General features: G+C 38.5%; 1 protein-coding gene across 2 annotated transcripts; it reads right to left on the bottom strand.

Moving 5' to 3' along the window:
* Positions 1-924: 924 nt before the first annotated feature.
* On the bottom strand, positions 925-17,874 carry LOC111330176 (glutamate receptor ionotropic, kainate 2). Of its 2 annotated transcripts, XM_088743346.1 has the most exons (16): positions 17,655-17,874; positions 15,981-16,133; positions 15,470-15,706; positions 14,613-14,809; positions 14,296-14,349; positions 13,116-13,256; positions 12,671-12,844; positions 11,983-12,093; positions 9,436-9,615; positions 8,091-8,285; positions 7,206-7,391; positions 6,372-6,636; positions 4,730-5,097; positions 4,208-4,432; positions 2,559-2,759; positions 1,858-1,997 (listed from the first exon to the last, which is right to left on the bottom strand). In XM_088743346.1, exons 1-15 carry the CDS (start codon positions 17,740-17,742, stop codon positions 2,589-2,591), a joined length of 2,745 nt encoding a protein of 914 aa, XP_088599472.1. In that variant the 5' UTR covers positions 17,743-17,874; the 3' UTR covers positions 1,858-1,997; positions 2,559-2,588. The 2 variants fall into 2 exon arrangements, with proteins under 2 accessions (XP_088599474.1, XP_088599472.1); XM_088743348.1 differs by lacking the exon at positions 2,559-2,759 and having other exon boundaries at positions 925-1,997; positions 17,655-17,873.
* Positions 17,875-18,144: the final 270 nt, after the last annotated feature.

Raw genomic sequence — 18,144 nt, 5'->3', positions numbered from 1 at the left:
GAGTGCAACTTGGTCTGAAAATCATAGCTGTGATTTCAGACCAAAATTGTGCACCACGAAGTTCAATCACCACTTTACTACATCTACTTTGAAATAGCAAAATTCACTCGCTCAATACAAGTTTTCTTTAGTTAGTCTGTTCAAATATTTTATTGATCCAGCATATAGAGCTGGTTTGTAAAAATTTGCAAAAGTTGTTTCTCATTTTCCTGAGCCTTGAAAGCCTTGAAAATAGATTGGTTGTTAAGTTTTAGTAAAGCTGCCTCATTGGCTGGGAAAAAGATGCGATTTAGAGAATAAAATGGTGCGATTCGTGAATAAATCGCACCGGTGAGAGCCAAGCAGATTGCAAGGATCACAAATGATTTCAAAATGGATGTAATAAAATATGCAAACCGCGAAATGTCCAACCATTGGCAAACTCGTTGTGATATTTTCGATGCCACAAGCACCCATAGCAACGGTGACATTTCAGAAAGTGTTTGCCCATGTATTAAAAATAATTATCCCTAAATTGACAGAAAATAGTTGTTGAAGGTTGAAAAAATCCCTTGATGGGGCCGCCGTTGAGTTATATGTATTTGAAGCAAAATCTAATTGTGTTTTTCAAAATATTTGGCGTCTCTAAGATCACAAGGAAACTCGCAAGCCGGACGATCAAAACGAGTCCAGCAGTGCTTGTTCATTCAGTTATGTAACTATTAACCGATCAGAATATGAGCGGTCTGAAGTATTAAGCAACCTGAACCAAGACCTTAAGATCATAATACACTTGGGTAATGATTAGCTTACAGATTTCTAGCTGAAATTCCTTGTATTTAAAATGCAACAAAAGTTATCAATTTACTTCTTACTTTTACGAAAAAGGAGTTACCGCTACAACTGAATGAACCTATTGGCGATTATCAGTGACGGACATGTGGCTGTTGGATGCAATTCTTACCTTAAGCTATAATTTCAATTTGAGAAAACTGGATAATACAAAAGGCCAACAAGGCAAGATACGATCATAGTATTTTTTTCTACAATTAAAAATGATTGAGAAGAATTCCACCTAGTGCAGTTCAAAATAGCCATCTAACTTACCTATTACTGAACATTTAAGATCGGGAAACAACAAAAACTGATGACATTTTATGATTCGAAAACGCACAGCGAGCACGAGAAAACACTTATGATATCTTAAAATTAGCAGAGAAGCTATGTCCCATGTTTTGAACCAAAATATTGACGATCAAGGCCTCGTCCGCCCCTTTCTTTTTGTAAGACGTACATTCCATCTTGATCATCTCTAATACTTTTTCTCATGTTTTGCCTTGCTTTTACCTTTCATACATTTGTCTCTGATTGAGGCCATAACTCGTACGATTCCAAAAACTTAAGAGTAAATGGCGGTGTGAAACACAGTTGAAAAAAATTACGTCAGATAGCTCCTTTAGGCGACAAAAGTACGCTTCGAAAATGCACAATTTTTGTAAATTTCATAACCTAAAGCTTCCGTATAACATAGCTTAAAACATTACCACAGATTACTAGAGTGACATTCAACTACACGTCATGCCATCGTGTTATGCAACACCCCCTAAGCGCGATCGTTGCGACAAAGATGAAATCCTTAAGTCGACTACAAACGTTCGTTTTAACTTTCCAACAAAGTTCACTGCATCTTGAGCAGGTAATAAGCTAAAGAAGTTGGATTAACCCTGTTAACTCCGCGCTCTAAGTCTACAGGTAATATCGTTCCTTTTTGAAATTTACTACATTCACTAAACCTGACCTCAAGTACCAGTTTATTCTTGAGACATCCCTGGGTAGGTGTTGCAATTCACCCTGGTTGCACTGTCGCTTTAGAGTTTACTCTCAGGTGCAAATGCGTATTTGTCATAGTGCGGATGCAAATTGATCATGTTTGGGACTTTAACCCCCGGTTCAACAAAACGAATGTTTTCCATGGGAATGTCTTCACCATCATCTGCTTCTTCTTTACCTTTACGACACTGAAACAAATAAGTATAATTTGGCTATGTCACACGTTCCGTCACGTAATACTCAATCAACTAAAGGGACCGCAAGGGAGGGAGGGAGGGAGGGGGAAGGGGGAGAGGGACCGCACGGGAGAGGGGAGGGGAGAAGGGGGAGGGGGAAAGGGAGGTGGAGGATTTGGGGGATCACATGGCTTTTAGGTTGAACGGAGAGGGGATCAGTCGTCGCCCATAGTCTAAAGGGGAGACTATAGAAGATCAACTGCCAATTAATTGTCATTCAGAAGGGGGATCATACCAACATTAGAGAGCCTTATGGCGGGATCAGGTAATTTCATCGTGACACAACCAAAATATCCTTCAACTCCGCACCCCCCCCCCCAAAAAAAAATAAATATATAAATGAAAAGGAATAGACCTTTAACAGAACAAGGAAGGAAAATAAATCAAAATTCACTAATCCCAACTAACAGACAAGATCTTTCAAAAGCGTAAATCGTTATAAAACGGCATGTTTGCTCCAGTTACATTGCAATATGGAACCTAAATCTTTGTTAATAAACAGGGCCCACGTACTTGTAGATTCCTCATTCTTCTTCGATTATTCTAATCCATACCAAACAACCTTCTCCAGCCAGAAGTTTGAGGCGTATTCTGAGGCATTGGTTTAAGTACTCTGTCACCCTGTGACAACACCACTCCCACACGTACACGAGTGTTGTTAGGGTCATCCCATTGTTCCTTCGAATCGCGTCTCAAGCGATGTTTTATAGCTCGCTATAAAGGAAATGAATTTCAAAGAGCTAGGAATCAAACGGCTCGCAAAATGACCAAATGATTTGTCCTGCCAAATGTTGCTTGAAATACAATTCTTTGGGTTGACTTCATCTTCGAGAGTACTGAATTGCATTCTAGCACTTTAATTTCGGAAAATTCCCTTAAAATTGTCCCAAGAGATCTTCTAGTAAAGAAAGATATCTTTGTAAAAATTGTTGCAATGATAGACTTGAAAAGCATTATTTTGCTTGCGAGGTGTGTTTTGATTTCTTTATTATGAAATTCATTTCCCTTTCCACGCAGGTGCCGTTGAATTAGTATTTGCTGGTATGATCATTACTCAGTTTTCAAACAACATCAGCAGGTGTATCAAACAAAAATCTTCCACATCGTAAAATCCCACTTATAAAACCCTGAACTCACACAACTTCGTATGGGATTTTAAGAGGGCTTATATCCGAGAGGGCTTCTTACCGGAATATAAAAATGCTTCGAAACGAGCAAGGGCATTCCTGACCAAATAAGTTTTTTTGTATTTACTGGTTTTTATTAAAGCTTCAAAAGGTCAAAATACATGAGTTCCTCAAGACAACTACATTTAAAAGAAGACTTGTGTTCAGGGGCTTATCGTGGGATGTCAGTATTTTTTGTTTACAAGTAGATGAGCCTATAAACTGGAGGCTTTTAAGGGGGTTGGGGCTTTTTAGACAACAACAGTTAAAAGAGAAACAACAACAGTTAAAAGAGGGCTTGTGTTCGGGACTTATCGTGGGATGTCAGATTTTTTTTTGTTTACGAGTAGATGGGCCAATAACCGGGGGACTTTTAAGGGGGGTGAGGGCTTTTAAGGGGGGGTGGGGGCTTTTAAGGGGGGTGGGGGCTTTTAAGGGGGGTGGGGGCTTTTAAGTGGCAGTTTAAATTTAAAATCACCTAAACAAACAAAATAATGTCCTAATCTCTAACGTTAACTAAAGGAGTTAGTCACAACTTTAAATTTGTTGGTTTGTTTCGTTTTGATCATGGTTGCTTTTTGTTTTTTGTTTTTTTACCAAGAAGGAAAAAAGAGATCAAAAGAAAACTAGAACGGGACGAAGCTCGCCAAATATTTAGAAGTTTTTTTTATTTATCACGAGCGTGGTACAATGAAGATGATTCAAGGAATCATCCTTGGTTTATTTAGACTGGATTTTTTAAAATTTTTGTTTTTTTAACGTTTTTTTATTTATCACGAGCGTGGTACAATGAAGATGATTCAAGGTATCTTCCTTGGTTTATTTAGATTGGATTTTTAAAAATTTTTGTTAAACCTAAGGCCCACTGAATGTATGAAGCACGCGCACAACAACAACATCTTTTCAACTACCTTTATAATCGTGTTTGAGATTCCCTACAACACACACTCGCCAAAAGAAAAAAAACAAACAAAAGAGAAAGAAATGTTATCTTACCTGCCCGTTTGTCAACAGAACCACCAGCTTTCTGCAGCGGATCTCAATGATGACAAGCACAATAGAGATCACAACACCACCCAGCAGAATAATAAAAACACCGGCCAAGTTGTTCACGTCAAGGCTCTGTGTGTTGCCAGTTTTGGACTTTGAAGGCTTTGGACATTGACTCCGATCGTCCCACCACCTTCGACGAGTCTTTTCAATAAAGTTCCTCTCTCGCAGCTGCAAATGAAGAATAGGACTGTATGATTTAAACATCACAGCGCGTTTAATGAGGGTTTTCCTCAGAGAGTTTGGCCTGAGTAAAATTCAACGTTAAATATTTTCCGTCAAGTTTTTAATTTTTTTTTTTTTTTTTGGCCGTCAAACTAAAGAAGGAAGAACGCTTGAAAGTGCGTGTAGCATGATGAAGCAGACAGGGAAATTCCTGATGTAGAATATGTCATTACCTTTAACAAAATAAAGCCTAAACAGCAATATTCTTAAAAGAATCTCTCTCGCTTATTTAATAATACCCACGTTCAAAATTCCAACTGTAATTCTATTGGTGTACGGTGAGTTACGCTGAAGTCCAATCCCATAGCTCTTGGTTTGAATCAGATTTTTCAACAGTCTTGTATTGCAAGGTTTCTGTTGGTTGTAGTACTCCAGGTACGGGTATTCTGTTATGTACGCGTACTGTTCGTTCCTCGCTCGTTCCACACCTGCTCTGGTGCCATCAACAAAGGTTTTGTACTCTCTCATGTGAGAGAACATTTTTCTGTACAGCGAATCCTCTGAATTCTCAAAGAATGTCATAACTGAACCTCCTTTCATAACACCATATTTTATTTTGTCTTGGTTCGCTAGAGCCTCCAACGAATTAATTGTATTAGCAGTGCGTTTGACTAGGAGAGAAAATCATTCGCATGAACTTTAATTATTGTTTTCACACTTTACACACTAGCATTAGTGTGCATATTCTCCATACTGTTCTCTATACATTTCCTAAGGTCCTGATAAAGAGAATTAGTTTAACAATCAAGAACTTCTTTAGTTGGTGATCATTTCGTCTGTGCTCGTAGCCTTAATGTGTGATTCAAGGGTGGTATTGTAAGGAGAAATGAGATAATGGTCACTCTTAGAGGTCAAGGGGCGATTCAAAAATGAGTTCTTATAGACTGAACAATTACATGTATATGTGGTCCATCGGGAGTGGAACTGACTTGACATAGCTTTGAACAGGGATACTCCGCACCCAAATTCTAACAACTGAGAGGGTATCCTTTTCATATGCCTTGGAAAGAAGCACTGAGTCTCTTTAAATGACAGAGAGATTTAGGCCCTTTTAAAACAGGTAAAAAATGGCAGAAAAAAACGCCACTTTGGCATATTTTTCCAAGCGGAATTTACGTTGGCCCAGAAGGCTCAACGCAAACAAAAAGTATACTGCAGCAAATAAAAAATATACTGCAGCAAATAAAAAATTAAAACGCAAAGAAAAAAAGTACCGCAGCAAATAAAAAATGCAAGGCAAACAAAAAATACTGCAGCAAATAAAATATGCAACGCAAACAAAAAAAAAAGAAAACGCAAACAAAAAAATTGGAACGCAACGCCAAGGAAGACTGGGTAATAGTAATTAGTTTCCCGCCAACACTCGTTCCATCCTTTGCTTGTTCGCCTTTCCGAAACCATGTTTTGCAGCGAACTTATGACAGTACCATGCTGCTCCTTTAAAAATTCGATAATAACTTTATTTTCATACCCTTGATGAAAGTAATCTTCTATAATCCTACACAGATCGCTTTCGTCCATAACCAAAAACGAGTTCCAGTTCATGCTGTTTTGGCGGGAAACTAAGAACTATTACCCAGTCTTCCTTCGCGTTGCGTTCCAATTTTTTTTGTTTGCGTTTTCTTTTTTTTTGTTTGCGTTGCATATTTTATTTGCTGTAGTATTTTTGTTTGCGTTGCATTTTTTTATTTGCTGCAGTACTTTTTTTCTTTGCGTTTTGATTTTTTTTTATTTGCTGCAGTATACTTTTATTTGCTGCAGTATATTTTTTATTTGCTGCAGCATATATTTTGTTTGCGTTGAGCCTTCTGGGCCACCGTAGGAATTCCCTCATAAACATCACAAACTCAAAAAGATGAGATTACTTTGGAAAAGTAACACTTACTCGTGAAGAATGCTGCGAGATTTGCTGTATATGTGGATATCAAAATCAAGATAAAGAACCAGAACGTAGAGGCTAACAAACGACCAGAAGGCGCCAGTGGGGTGTTGTCTGGACCTTGCTGTAATACAGAAGCTGTAGCAAACCACAGGCTGTTCAACAGGTTGAACTCATTTCCAGGCTCATCGTCTGATTCACGAGCTCGAGCACGGTAACCAAATGGGCTCAAATAGTCCATGACACACATCATTCCAGTGATAAACAAAACCTTAAAAAGCAAGCTTCATATTTTTACAATGTGACAAAGCAACGTTCTGCTTCCTAATGATCCTTCCTTTAAAAAGAGGGATGCATACTTATATTACCATCCCACCTCGGACCCTATCTCAAAACACAAAATGGGAAAGGGTGTGTTTAAGAGGTGGAATATGATCTTTGTCCAAAGTGACAACAGGGAGGCATTCACTGCTGAATGTTTTTCAACTAGTAATGGCCTTAAGCCGGCACCTAAGAGTCTTTGTAGCTTGGCGGTGGATCATCAGAGCACGGAATCCAAGGTCGGAAGTTTGATTCCCCATTGGGACTCAGATGTTCTTTTTGTACCACGTTTGTGACAGGACGAAAAATATTTATCTCTAAGAACTTCAGACTGTTGGAAATGAGACAAGAACCTAAGAATCTGATGGTGGGTTACTGATCTCTGTCTGGAAATGTTGGCAGCCTCCCACATACACAGCTGTTTTAATTTTGAATTCTCTTTGATTCATAGAGCTGCATGATCACAAGCCTCCGTTATACAGGAATGTTTATTTCAAAGGGTCAAGCATGTACACCTACCACACCAATAGTGGACAGCCACACTGTACCAGTAAATGGTTGGAGAAAAGCAAAGTTGTTGATAGCAGGCTCATTTGCTTTCTGCATAATAAGGCTCAAACTGAAGTCCATGAATGGCTTACTAAAGTCAATGTCCTGCTCTCGTTGTGCAGTTATTGTTATTGGTACAAGTGCCATATCCTTTTCCTAATAGAAAACATGAAAACAAAAATATACATAATAAATACAGCACCTGAGATTTGTCTAATTTTCACACAGGATACACCAAGTGTTGTATTTATCAAATTGAACCCCACTGTGGGATGAGTTAGCCCTCTTGTCACAGCGTATAGAATAATTGTGGGTTGTGTTTGGTTTACATACAAAAAGATGCAGCTATGCTATTGGTGGGAACATTGTTACATGAAAACACAAGTATGAATTAGTTGAATGAAAAGTGTTTTTTTGGTGCCATGGGGATTCGAAGTGCCAAATCTGAAGACATAGATGCATTTTTGCTCTATAGTTTTGCCACTTTCTGAACTGCCCAGATGTAGAGAGAGGCTGCGGACTGCCATATGTTGCTTAACATGACCAACAATCACTCTGTTTGCTCTAAGGAAGGCCTAACAGTCAAACACAGGCTTGGGAAACTCTTCACAGTGGCTGATTACACATTATCAACTCATTTGATAACAGTTGATAACAGTTGATAACACTGTTGATAAAACCAAACTATCTTATGCCACTCATGGATGAGAAGAGGCAAAAATGAATGTACAACGCACTGACAATTTCACAAGCCAAACACCAAAATGGATGGAACCCTTCCAAGTTAAGACCAGCCTACCAGTTAATTTACTCAGAAAAATTCAAACTGACATACCTTTTTGTGTAACACATTACCTGATTTTTCAGTTCCTCTATTACATTTGCATATTTTCTGTCAGGTCTCAAATAGATATCGTACTCAAACTTTGCTTCTTTTGACAGTTCATGAATCACATCAATGAGAAATCCTTGTAGAACTCCTTCAGTAACTTTTCCAGCTAGATCCTCAAGTTTGATAGATTTATTTACTGCCTCTACAAATGGTGGCTCCTGTGGGGGGGAAATGCCAAACATTTCATTAGTTTATGCCTTACCAAAGCTGTCACATCAAATAATTGTCAAATCCTGTACAGTGCTTTCTATTCAAGAGTAGAGGATGTACTAGCACTGATGGGATATTCATTACTGATAGAATTATGTCTTGATAAGTTTGGAATAAATTTCACCAAACATTCACTCCTTGGGAGAGCAAAGATCTAGAGGTGATCTTCAGATTTCCTCATTTAATATGGGCTATTTTCCACTGCATCCTTTAATTAGAAGGATATTATTGAGAGCTACAGGGTGGAAGTCTAGACAGCCTTGAAATAACAATCAGTGGGTTATAATAGAGACAACTTAACCATTCTACTCCTAGATCTCATTAGCGATTCTCCTTACTGTCTGTGATACAATTCTTATGATGTTAGTTCAGAGAATTTTCTATTGGATCATCTACAGGGTGATAATTCTCTAATTGACATTTTTCTTGATTCTCATCACTTGTCTGCTTGATGTTGTATTGATACTGTAAGGAGAGATTTTGTCTTGGTCATGGACATGTCAGTTAAAGGGCTAAAGATAGCAAGTTCATAGTCCTCAACACTAAATTTTGCATGCATAACACAAGTTACTAGTGATCTTCTCTTAGAAAAAAAAACATATTCCCTCGTTCACTGATCATAGGTAAAACAAGTAAAGTGCAACTGTTCCTTCATAATAGATGAAAACTCTAAAAAATAATCACATCCAGCGTGCAACCAAGAAAGTTTTCAACATGAAGGATTCAAGAGTCACGCACTGAATTCTGATTTTTCCTAAACAATACTTTTTTTCATCCTTGTAAAACATTAAAGTTACAAACAACATGGGAAAACCCTTCACTCATAAACCATGTCATTCAGATGACACCCTGTGTGTGCAACTGACCCCTAATCTCTGAAAAGAAACTCCTTCTTGTGGATAAAGGCTGCTAGTTTCGAAAGAAACTGTTTGGGGCTGGGTCAGTGGGAGTAACAAAATAATTTGGATATATCAACAAAGTTGAAATGGTAAATTGGCCACTGTAACGATTACAAAAGCTGACGTTTTGAGCGTTAGCCCCTCGTCGGAGCTGTACCAGACTACCAAATGATTGAGTAACAAAACATCTTATTCTCACCAGCACTGTAGTAATGTTAAGCCTTGGTAGCCTTATTTTTAGGCCAAGATTTGTGAGATCTGGATTGTGATTATGGCATTTAACAGACTCATAAAAACATCCAAGCCACTTGGGCTCTTCACTATTCTCTGGCAGAACATTGTGTCCATTGTTTCCAGGCTCTGGTCTCCACGAACCAATCTAACATACAAGGTAAAATATAATTGTTATATAAAAAGTAAGTTACACCTTGCAAATTCAGCTTGTGATCATAGAGCTCATCCTGTCAACCTTTTGCTTTTTCTCCCAGTTAGTATTTGTGTGCTTTGATTGGTCAATTTAGTGAGCTCTATTTCCCTCTTTCAGGCCTGCCAAATTCAAAATTTTGTTTCAATTGAAATCTTCCTCCTCCCTTTGAACCCAGAGAGAAAAGAAAATAATATCTTACTAACCTTGTTTTATTGGTCTGTACTACAAGTTAAGGAACTTCTCTTTTTTAGCTCTGATTTATGGCCCTTGTACTTCTTAACCACTGCCTGGTTAGCTCAAGTGGTAGAGCACTGGACTGCCATGCAGGAGGATGAGGGTTCGAGCCCCAGACCAGACCAACACTTAGGGTCTTAAAATAACTGAGGAGAATGTGCTACCCTTCTATTATATCAAGAAATGGATAGACATTCTAGTCTCCTCAGATGGGGACGAAAAACCGTAGGCCCTGTTTCCTGCATCTTCTCTGCACTGGTTAGCAGGGGACGTTAAAGAACCCACACACTTATCACAAAGATTTGGGAACGTAGCTCTCGGTGTTGTGGTCTGGCCTGTTTACTGAAATTAGGGGCATCTGTTAAAACTAGTCTTTTAAAAAAATTGTAAACTGCTGCAAGAAGTCTTTTCTCTGTTAAGTACCCCGCAAAATATTGTATTGTGCATTTGATCATATTCTGATGTTAATTTGCACAATATAAATATTAAATTATTACTTGGGCCATAAATCTGAGTAGAAAGACTTGTTCTGTAACTTACAATACAGACCTCAAACTCAGTTACTAAGGGTCATATATTAAATAAAAAATATGTTACATCTTGCAAATTCAGTTTATGACTCAAGTGTTCAACCAGTCAACTCTTAGCCTGTGTACAGCTGGCGCATAGTTACTAAAAGTTGGAATCACCTGAAACCACCTGAAACCACCTGAAACCATCTGAAACCACCCGAAACCATCTGAAACCATCTGAAACCACCGATGAAACCACCTGAAACCATCTGAAACCCCCAAGGAAACCATCTGAAATTACCTGAAAATATCTCGAAACAATTTAAAACGACATGAAAGCACCTAAAAAACTACGGGTAACATGAGAAAAGAAGTGTTAGCAATCGAGGGTTCTGTCCTAGTGTACCGGTTCACAAGGGAATTACCATTGTTCTTTCTTTGTTTAGGAGTCATTGGTTAGCTGTTGTGTATTGTTCGGTCTTTTGTAATGGCTCTTGTGAACCGGTACACGAGGACAGAACCCAATCGAGTTTATCCACAGGGAGCCCGGCCTACGGATATCATATATAATGCCCTACAGTACAGAATAGGCACCACAAACTGGGCTTTAGGTTTGTTTTTTCTCAAAATCTCAACTATCTAGTCAATTTACTTAGGCAGTGGAAGTTAAAGACACCATTCATCACCTATATTCTGTCATTTGCAGTAAAATACCTTGCAAAAAAACCACATATATTTCACTTTTGCAAAAACAAAGTCAGTGAAATTCTAGGTCATGCTATAAATTTGTCTCTGATTAAAAAGTAACAAAATGTTCAAGATTTCCTTAGGAAGTTTGAAAATCTTCAGGCCTTCCTGGGCTTTTTCATATATAATTTGCATGATCCCGTTGAAAAAACTTCACGTATTTCTTTCGATTTAAAACAAATTCTTCTTTGCATTCGCGATCGAATGTTGTTATTGTCACGCAAGTGCTTTGTCAAGAAATGAATTCGCATATTCCCGTGTAACTCCCAGCCATTCGTAGAGCTAATTGAGTGTGTTTTCAACAAGAACAATGGAATGTTTCCTTGAAGACCTGTTTGTGGTGCCTATTCTGTACTGTAGGGCATTATATACCATATCCGTAAGGTGGGCTCCCTGTGGATAAACTCGATTGTTAACACTTATTTTCTCATGTTACCCGTAGTTTTTTAGGTGCTTTCATGTTGTTTTAAATTGTTTCGAGATATTTTCAGGGGGTTTCAGATGGTTTCAGGTGGTTTCATCGGTGGTTTCAGATGGTTTCAGATGGTTTCAGGTGGTTTCAGGTGATTCCAACTTTTAGTAACTACGACAGCTGGCGGCTGTACACCGGCTAGTCAACTCTTAACCCCATTTCATAGCAAGAGCACACTAGGTGTTTTACACCCCTTGGATGGTGTGCTTGTTTACCAGACCATCCCATCCCTTCATTTTGTACCCAATACCTACAAAGATACACATGTATATGTAACTCCATACAAAAGAACAAGGAACAATGACAGCCCCAAAGTTTAAAAAAGTCACTAATCGTACATGTGCAAAACACTACCTTTTTTACTTCCTTTGGAAGAATATTCAAAATGTCCATTCCAGTTTTCATTTTCCGTTCTCCTCTTTGTTTGTAGAATGCTACATTTCCTGTCAAGCCCTTAAAACTGACCTAGAAACAAAGTCAAAATGTAATTGACTAACGCTTAGCAATAGAATAAGAAAAATTGAGACTGAGCTTTTTCGAGAATTATTTCATTTGGGGGATTTAAAATGTACCTACTCGTGTTTTTTTTTTTTTTTTTTTTTTTTTTTTTTTTCCTGTCTTTCTTAACCCTAACGCGTCTCAAAGGCAGTTTTCATCTAGGTTTCCGCATAAAAAGGTAATTTGAGGAAAATTTTCGCAGTGCACAAGTTTCATGTAATCGTGTACGTAAGCCCTGAGGTACAGAAAAATTGAGCCTTGGCCACTTGTTTTATCAGGCTGCAAATGTGGGTCCCAAAAGGTCTCTCTATGTCCCATTTTGATCCTATGCGATCGAAACAACTGACTTGCAGAAAAAGTCGCCATGTTGGATTGAATTAGTAGCCTGGCCCTAACGTTGGAAAATTGGACCCACGACTAGGGAACAACGGATTGAAGACAACTGAGGAACTAAGCAAGAACTAACACAGAGTGCGAAAATTGGTTGAGTTAAAAACAAGGTAAAGTAAAGTAAGACTTAAACTGCACTGGTGAAGCTCCTTACCTTTTTAAAATCGTTTAGAATTGTTTTCGCCATTTTATCATCCTTGCTTCGGAGGGGGCACCCCTGGCTTGGTGAGAATTCAATTGCTAAGTTTCTGTTGGTTTTGTTTGACAAGAATATATTTAATCCTTTAACTACCACGGATGCTGCATCACGTACAGCGGAGTACATTCCCTGTGCAAAAAAAAAAAAAAGGTTATTTACAATGGCTGTAAGGGAGTCACAGGGACCTTGAGCACACCACAACAGTGAACGATCTGTAAGTACGTTTTAAGATTTTTCAACGCTTTCAGCAAATATCCAACCAAAACATGAATTAACTGGCATCTTCTTTTAAATGAAAGAGCTCGTACCAATATCCCAACAGAAAAAAATTAATTAATTAAAACTAACAATACCTCGTAACCAAGGCTGAGCAATTTGTTGATTTTGTATTTTTACTTACCAAAGAGTAGTTGTGTGCTCTAAAATCGACTTTCTTTGCTATATTTTCCAAGACTTTCGCCTCTGAGATGTTACCGAGATGAAGACTGAGTCCAACCATACCCCGTATGGAGGGATAAGTCTTTTTTGGACCTGCCACTTCCTATTAACGCCAAATTCAGAATGAATTAATGGTGACAAAAAGATCAGAGTCATTTCTTCCTCTTCGCCATTTATTAAAAAGTTAGTTGAAGAGTTTAAAGAGATCAAAGTATTATTCCTCTCGACCCGTCAAGACCTGATACAGAAAACAAATTTCAAAAAGGCGTCGCCAGTCACATTTGTAGATTCGATATTATAAATAATGGTAATTGAACTGAGTAGAGTGCAATTTGGGCTGAAATCATACGCGTGATTTGAAAATCGAACGAGCGCGCAGCGCGAGTTCCATTTGAAATCACAAGTATGATTTCAGACCAAAATTGCACGACACGAGGTTCAATAACCACTTTATTACATCCACTTTGAAATCGCCCAAATACAGGACCTGGTCAGTTACAATTTTATTGATGCAGTACTGAGCGGTTTTTAAATAAAAAGCGGAACCGGAAACGCTTTTACATCTTATTTTGTATGCAAAACAGAAAGACTTTGACGTCGTGTGTCAAAAACTAAGTCAAGCGTAAAGTGATGCGTTTAGAGCAAAAAATGGTGCGATTCGTGAATAAATCGCACCAATTAGAGCCAATCAGATTACAAGGACCACCAGTGAGTTCAAAATGAATGGAATAAAAACTGAAATTTCTCTTGACAGGTTCCATGCTATTTCGTTACGGTGAGGATAACCGAGCAGGCTGAGCGAACGTAATTTTTTCACCATCGTGGAGGGTGCATGCATCACTGATAGAAGTTAACTCCTCTCTATACTTGCCAACTCAATCAGTCGTACATTTCATTTAGTAAAATTCGCTGGCTAGATCAAATGTGGTGCATCCGAGTACGACCAAAGTCTGTTTGACGAGGATATCTTTTACAACTTAGTTGTAATTGATTGAGGAGCCAGCTTTCTTATATCATGACTGACAACTTCGTATATTTCTATTAACTTATTCCATTTCCTACTGATAAATCTGGCCTCTCAAACTACGAGTTAAATCAAGTTTAAAACGCTAAATAAAAAAAAAAGGCAAGGTAAGTGTTACCAGATCGGAGGCTATCCACTTCAAGTCTTTGTCATTGATTCCCACAAATAGTGCCTGTTAAAGGGATCAATTGGTGAGCAATAGACTGCACGAATAACTAACTTGACCGCGGCCACTAAATTTTGGTTTTGTGCAAATAAGGTTTTGAAATTTGACAAAGTGATAAGTCTGTAAAAGAAATTTTGAGCGGTTATCAATCATAACTGCTGTTAATCCTAACTTTTAAACGATCAATCAATTTTAAAAGTTCAATAATCAGATAGTTTTCGTAAAGTCGTTAAATTGTGCTCGTAACGGATGATGTCTCATTGTATTACCTCGTTCATGATCGCTGCCAAGTCCTTCTGATCGGCGAATAGAATGACCTGCCTGATATGTGCCTTCAGTAAGGCTGTGAGAGCCTCTCTCATTTTATACTGATTGTTTAAAGTAAGCTCTGGCATCATCTCTGCATTAAACCTTGGCCACTTGCGAATCTTTGCATAGAACAAAGATGCTTGCCTCGCCTTCCGAGCTGAGATTAATTGAATAACATATAAATCAAGTGAAAGTATAACATTGAAGAAATGGTCAGAAACAGGAAATTTAATCAAACAATAATAAGGAAACCCCTTTTTAGCAGATGAACGGTCATAACGCTTTTCGTTCACGCAACTAGATTACCGGCGTCAGAAACACTTAATCATGAGAATAGCAAGCGCCCAAATTAAAGAACAATGACGTCATCTTTTCACATCAAAATGCAAAGCCGTCATTTTCAAATCTATCCGCTCCAAAAATCGATTTCTAAGAATTTCCTCGGAATAAGTTTGAAAGTTACGGCTTACTGCAGTGATAAAGTTATATTTTCAAATAGAAGGATTTTCGGTTGAGTGTCGAGAGTATTGCGAGGTCGTTTTGTTTTTGCTTTACTTCGCTCTGTGATTGGTCCAGAAAACTCGCGCCACACTCTCCACCAATCAGATCTCAAACTAAAGCCAGGCACAACTTAGGCGCCCACGTTTTCAGGCGCTTTAGGCAGCCTGGTCTTCTTTACTCTTAGTTCTTATTGGCTCTTAAAGGTATATTTCTTTCTTTTGATTGGACGTTGTGATTACTTTGGGTTTAGTTTTTACGAAACTCAATCAAAAGGCACCCTATGTTCAGAGGGATAACTGTGGAACTCTATTCTTACCCTCATAAACAACAGCTACTCTTGTGAATGAATAAAACTTCATCATATCAAACAGAGCATCACTGACGTCACGGTACGACGGTCTCAGGGATAACGCATACTTGTGTGGCGTTTCTTCTTCAATGCTGTCTACTTTTATCAAAGGTCTTCGGAGGAGGGAGCTCAAGGCTAAAACATTCTCGTTCTTACATGCTAGGTCAATGACAACGTAGACGGAACTTAATCTCTTCGCTACCTCTGTGGAAGAAAATCATATATGGGGATGGCTTCAAACAATAATTAACAATTATTCACTGAAGTGGGGCATACTTAGTAAAACCTTAACTCTATCACAAATCGTTTGGACTAAATATATGCTACTGCTTTGAGACCGTGGGGCTGAAAAACTACCGACCCACCCAAAAATCATATGGAAAGGAACAGTACGCTTCCGGAGGAAAACTGAGCTCAAGCTTCACTAAAGGGATGGATTTTGTAGAGATACAGAGATTCGATCCTCCCTTACGCATACCTTGAGAGAGGAGATCTTCACCACCAACATTTAGCGACACTAGGTGCAACGTGAAATCCCTTCTCAAAATTAGATCCCTATGCTCTTTTGTCGTTTTAAAAAGGTGTTCAAATAACTTGAAAAGCCTTTCGGAGTCGTTGCTGTACAAGGCACCTGGAGAATAAAAGTGGTTCATTAGTCTTAGAGGTGTTGTGCCAAAGGGTATTTTCTGCGGGGTCGATCCCCTCCACCAACCAACCTTCAGTTCCAAACCCTATCCCTTCCCTGTCGTTAACTGGTAAGTTGGTTTCATCAACTGAGTTTGTAATGTAAATTGACAACCGTAACGAAGTTTTAAGCCGACGTTTCGAGCGTCCGCGCTGGGCCCTGCTAGTATTAGTATCTGACTCAAATATTAATCTCTGGACTTTGTATTGAATTAGACAAGTCAAAGACAACGCAATCCACGCGCGGTCACGGACCCTTTTTAATCGAAAATGAAATTCACCTGCTATCCCTTGTTACCATCTTTTTCTAATAAATTATTCGCCACTGTTGCAATTGCGGTCAGGTTTGATTTCCTCGATTCTGAATTAGTCACGGTGATTGACGAGTTCTGTCCTGGGGAGGGGAAGTGATTTCTTGCAATTTTTGTTAAGGGTGTACCGTCTTTCCCTCCAAATCCTGACTCTTCCTCAGGCTAAAACATTTATATTTACGCTCATTTTACTCCTGGCCATTGAAATCCAAAACTATTTTCATACCTGAGTGAATGTTTTTTATCCTCTTTATATTCTGAATATATCAACGTCGCGGTTGCAAATTAAAATTTCCATCGGCTTTCCATCAGGTGCACATTCAAGACATGCTTAAATTTACTGGAATACCCAGCACCAATAAAATTTTATTTTCACCCCTCTGTTGCATGTTTTGAGTTGGAAAGACAATACGCAGACAGACAGGACAAAACGCCTCAATAACCAAACCTTTTGAGGCGATGAATACTTATAAAGCCTTGAAAATAGAGGAGTTTCTCGCCTCCCCGTTGAGTTTTGTTCGTAGCTTAAAAAATTCCAAAAGACAAAAAACCATTTAAAATGAGCTCGAACTTTTCAGTTAAATAAAAATCTTCAGATGATCAAAAATGATGCAAACTGAGTATGCAACTCTCTGCTCTGAGGGTTCTTTCTCGCCTGTATGGCCATAGCTTTGTAACTGCAAAAGAATGATATCTGCATGGAATTTACAGCATCTCGTCCCCTTCAGATTTTCAGCCACACGGATGATTGATTTCACAAAATCATTTTCTTTAATCACTTGCCTCTCTTTTCTTGATACTTGGCTCGTAAAAACGGGCAATGTTGTAAGAAAAAGAAAAAACGACAGCTTTGTTTTTTGCTTGAACGGTCTTAAACGCTTCACTCCATAAATTCTTCAACGCCAAAAAAAACTCAGAAAAATCTTCGCAAGCATTTTTCACGAGAAGGTCGCACGCCTTGTTTCTGTTAATCAATTTTCACTGATTACAGCTTCAAAATAACTTGAAGGCTCACAACAACAATTAAACGTGAATTGTAAACGCAACAAATATATTCTTCAAATCCATGTTTAGGGTTGATTAAAAGTGGTGTATTCTACTGCAATTCACTTCAATGTAATCATGAAGAATATGAAATCTACTGCTGTCTTCCTTACCTATTTTGATGTTTATAGGTAGAACTCGGTTCGCCATCGCCAGAAGGAGAAAGATGTGAAGAAGTCTTGATTTAACAGCTATGTACATGATGGACTTCTTGCGAATTTGCAGAATGCCTCAGATCGTAAAACTGGCTAGGCGTTTCAACCTCTTCTAGAAAGTGACGTTCAGTAGTCTTCACAAAAGTCTGCTTTAATTTTTCTGTGAGAGTCAATCAGTGATCAGTTCTTTTTCTGAAGCGTGCTTTTAAAGGCACGGTCTATCAAGAGAAGTCCAGAACCATCTGTTTTAAATAGTCAAAATTCTGGGAACGTGTATGCGTAATGAGAAACTCGATAAATTATGCATGACAAGCCGTTTGTTTCATGACTGAATCAGGAAATAATTCTCATCTGCTTCTACAGATATTCAAATACGATGGCGAACAACGGTTTAATTTTGCGGGCGTTTACCTCACGTACATGCATGTCATAGCGCATTTGCTAGACA

The sequence above is a fragment of the Stylophora pistillata genome, chromosome 13 (genome assembly GCF_964205215.1).
Source record: "Stylophora pistillata chromosome 13, jaStyPist1.2, whole genome shotgun sequence".
Taxonomy (NCBI): Eukaryota; Metazoa; Cnidaria; class Anthozoa; order Scleractinia; family Pocilloporidae; genus Stylophora; species Stylophora pistillata.
Note: the sequence above shows the minus strand (reverse complement) of the source record. Positions and strands in the feature narration are given on the sequence as shown.

Coding starts and splice junctions, on each gene's coding strand:
- LOC111330176 (XM_088743346.1), bottom strand. CDS start 17,742: ATGTACATAGCTGTTAAATCAAGACTTCTTCACATCTTTCTCCTTCTG. Junction 12,094..12,670: donor TTCTAAACGATTTTAAAAAG/GTAAGGAGCTTC, acceptor CTTTGTTTCTAG/GTCAGTTTTAAGGGCTTGAC. Junction 2,760..4,207: donor TTCTGTTGACAAACGGGCAG/GTAAGATAACAT, acceptor TTTCCTTTATAG/CGAGCTATAAAACATCGCTT.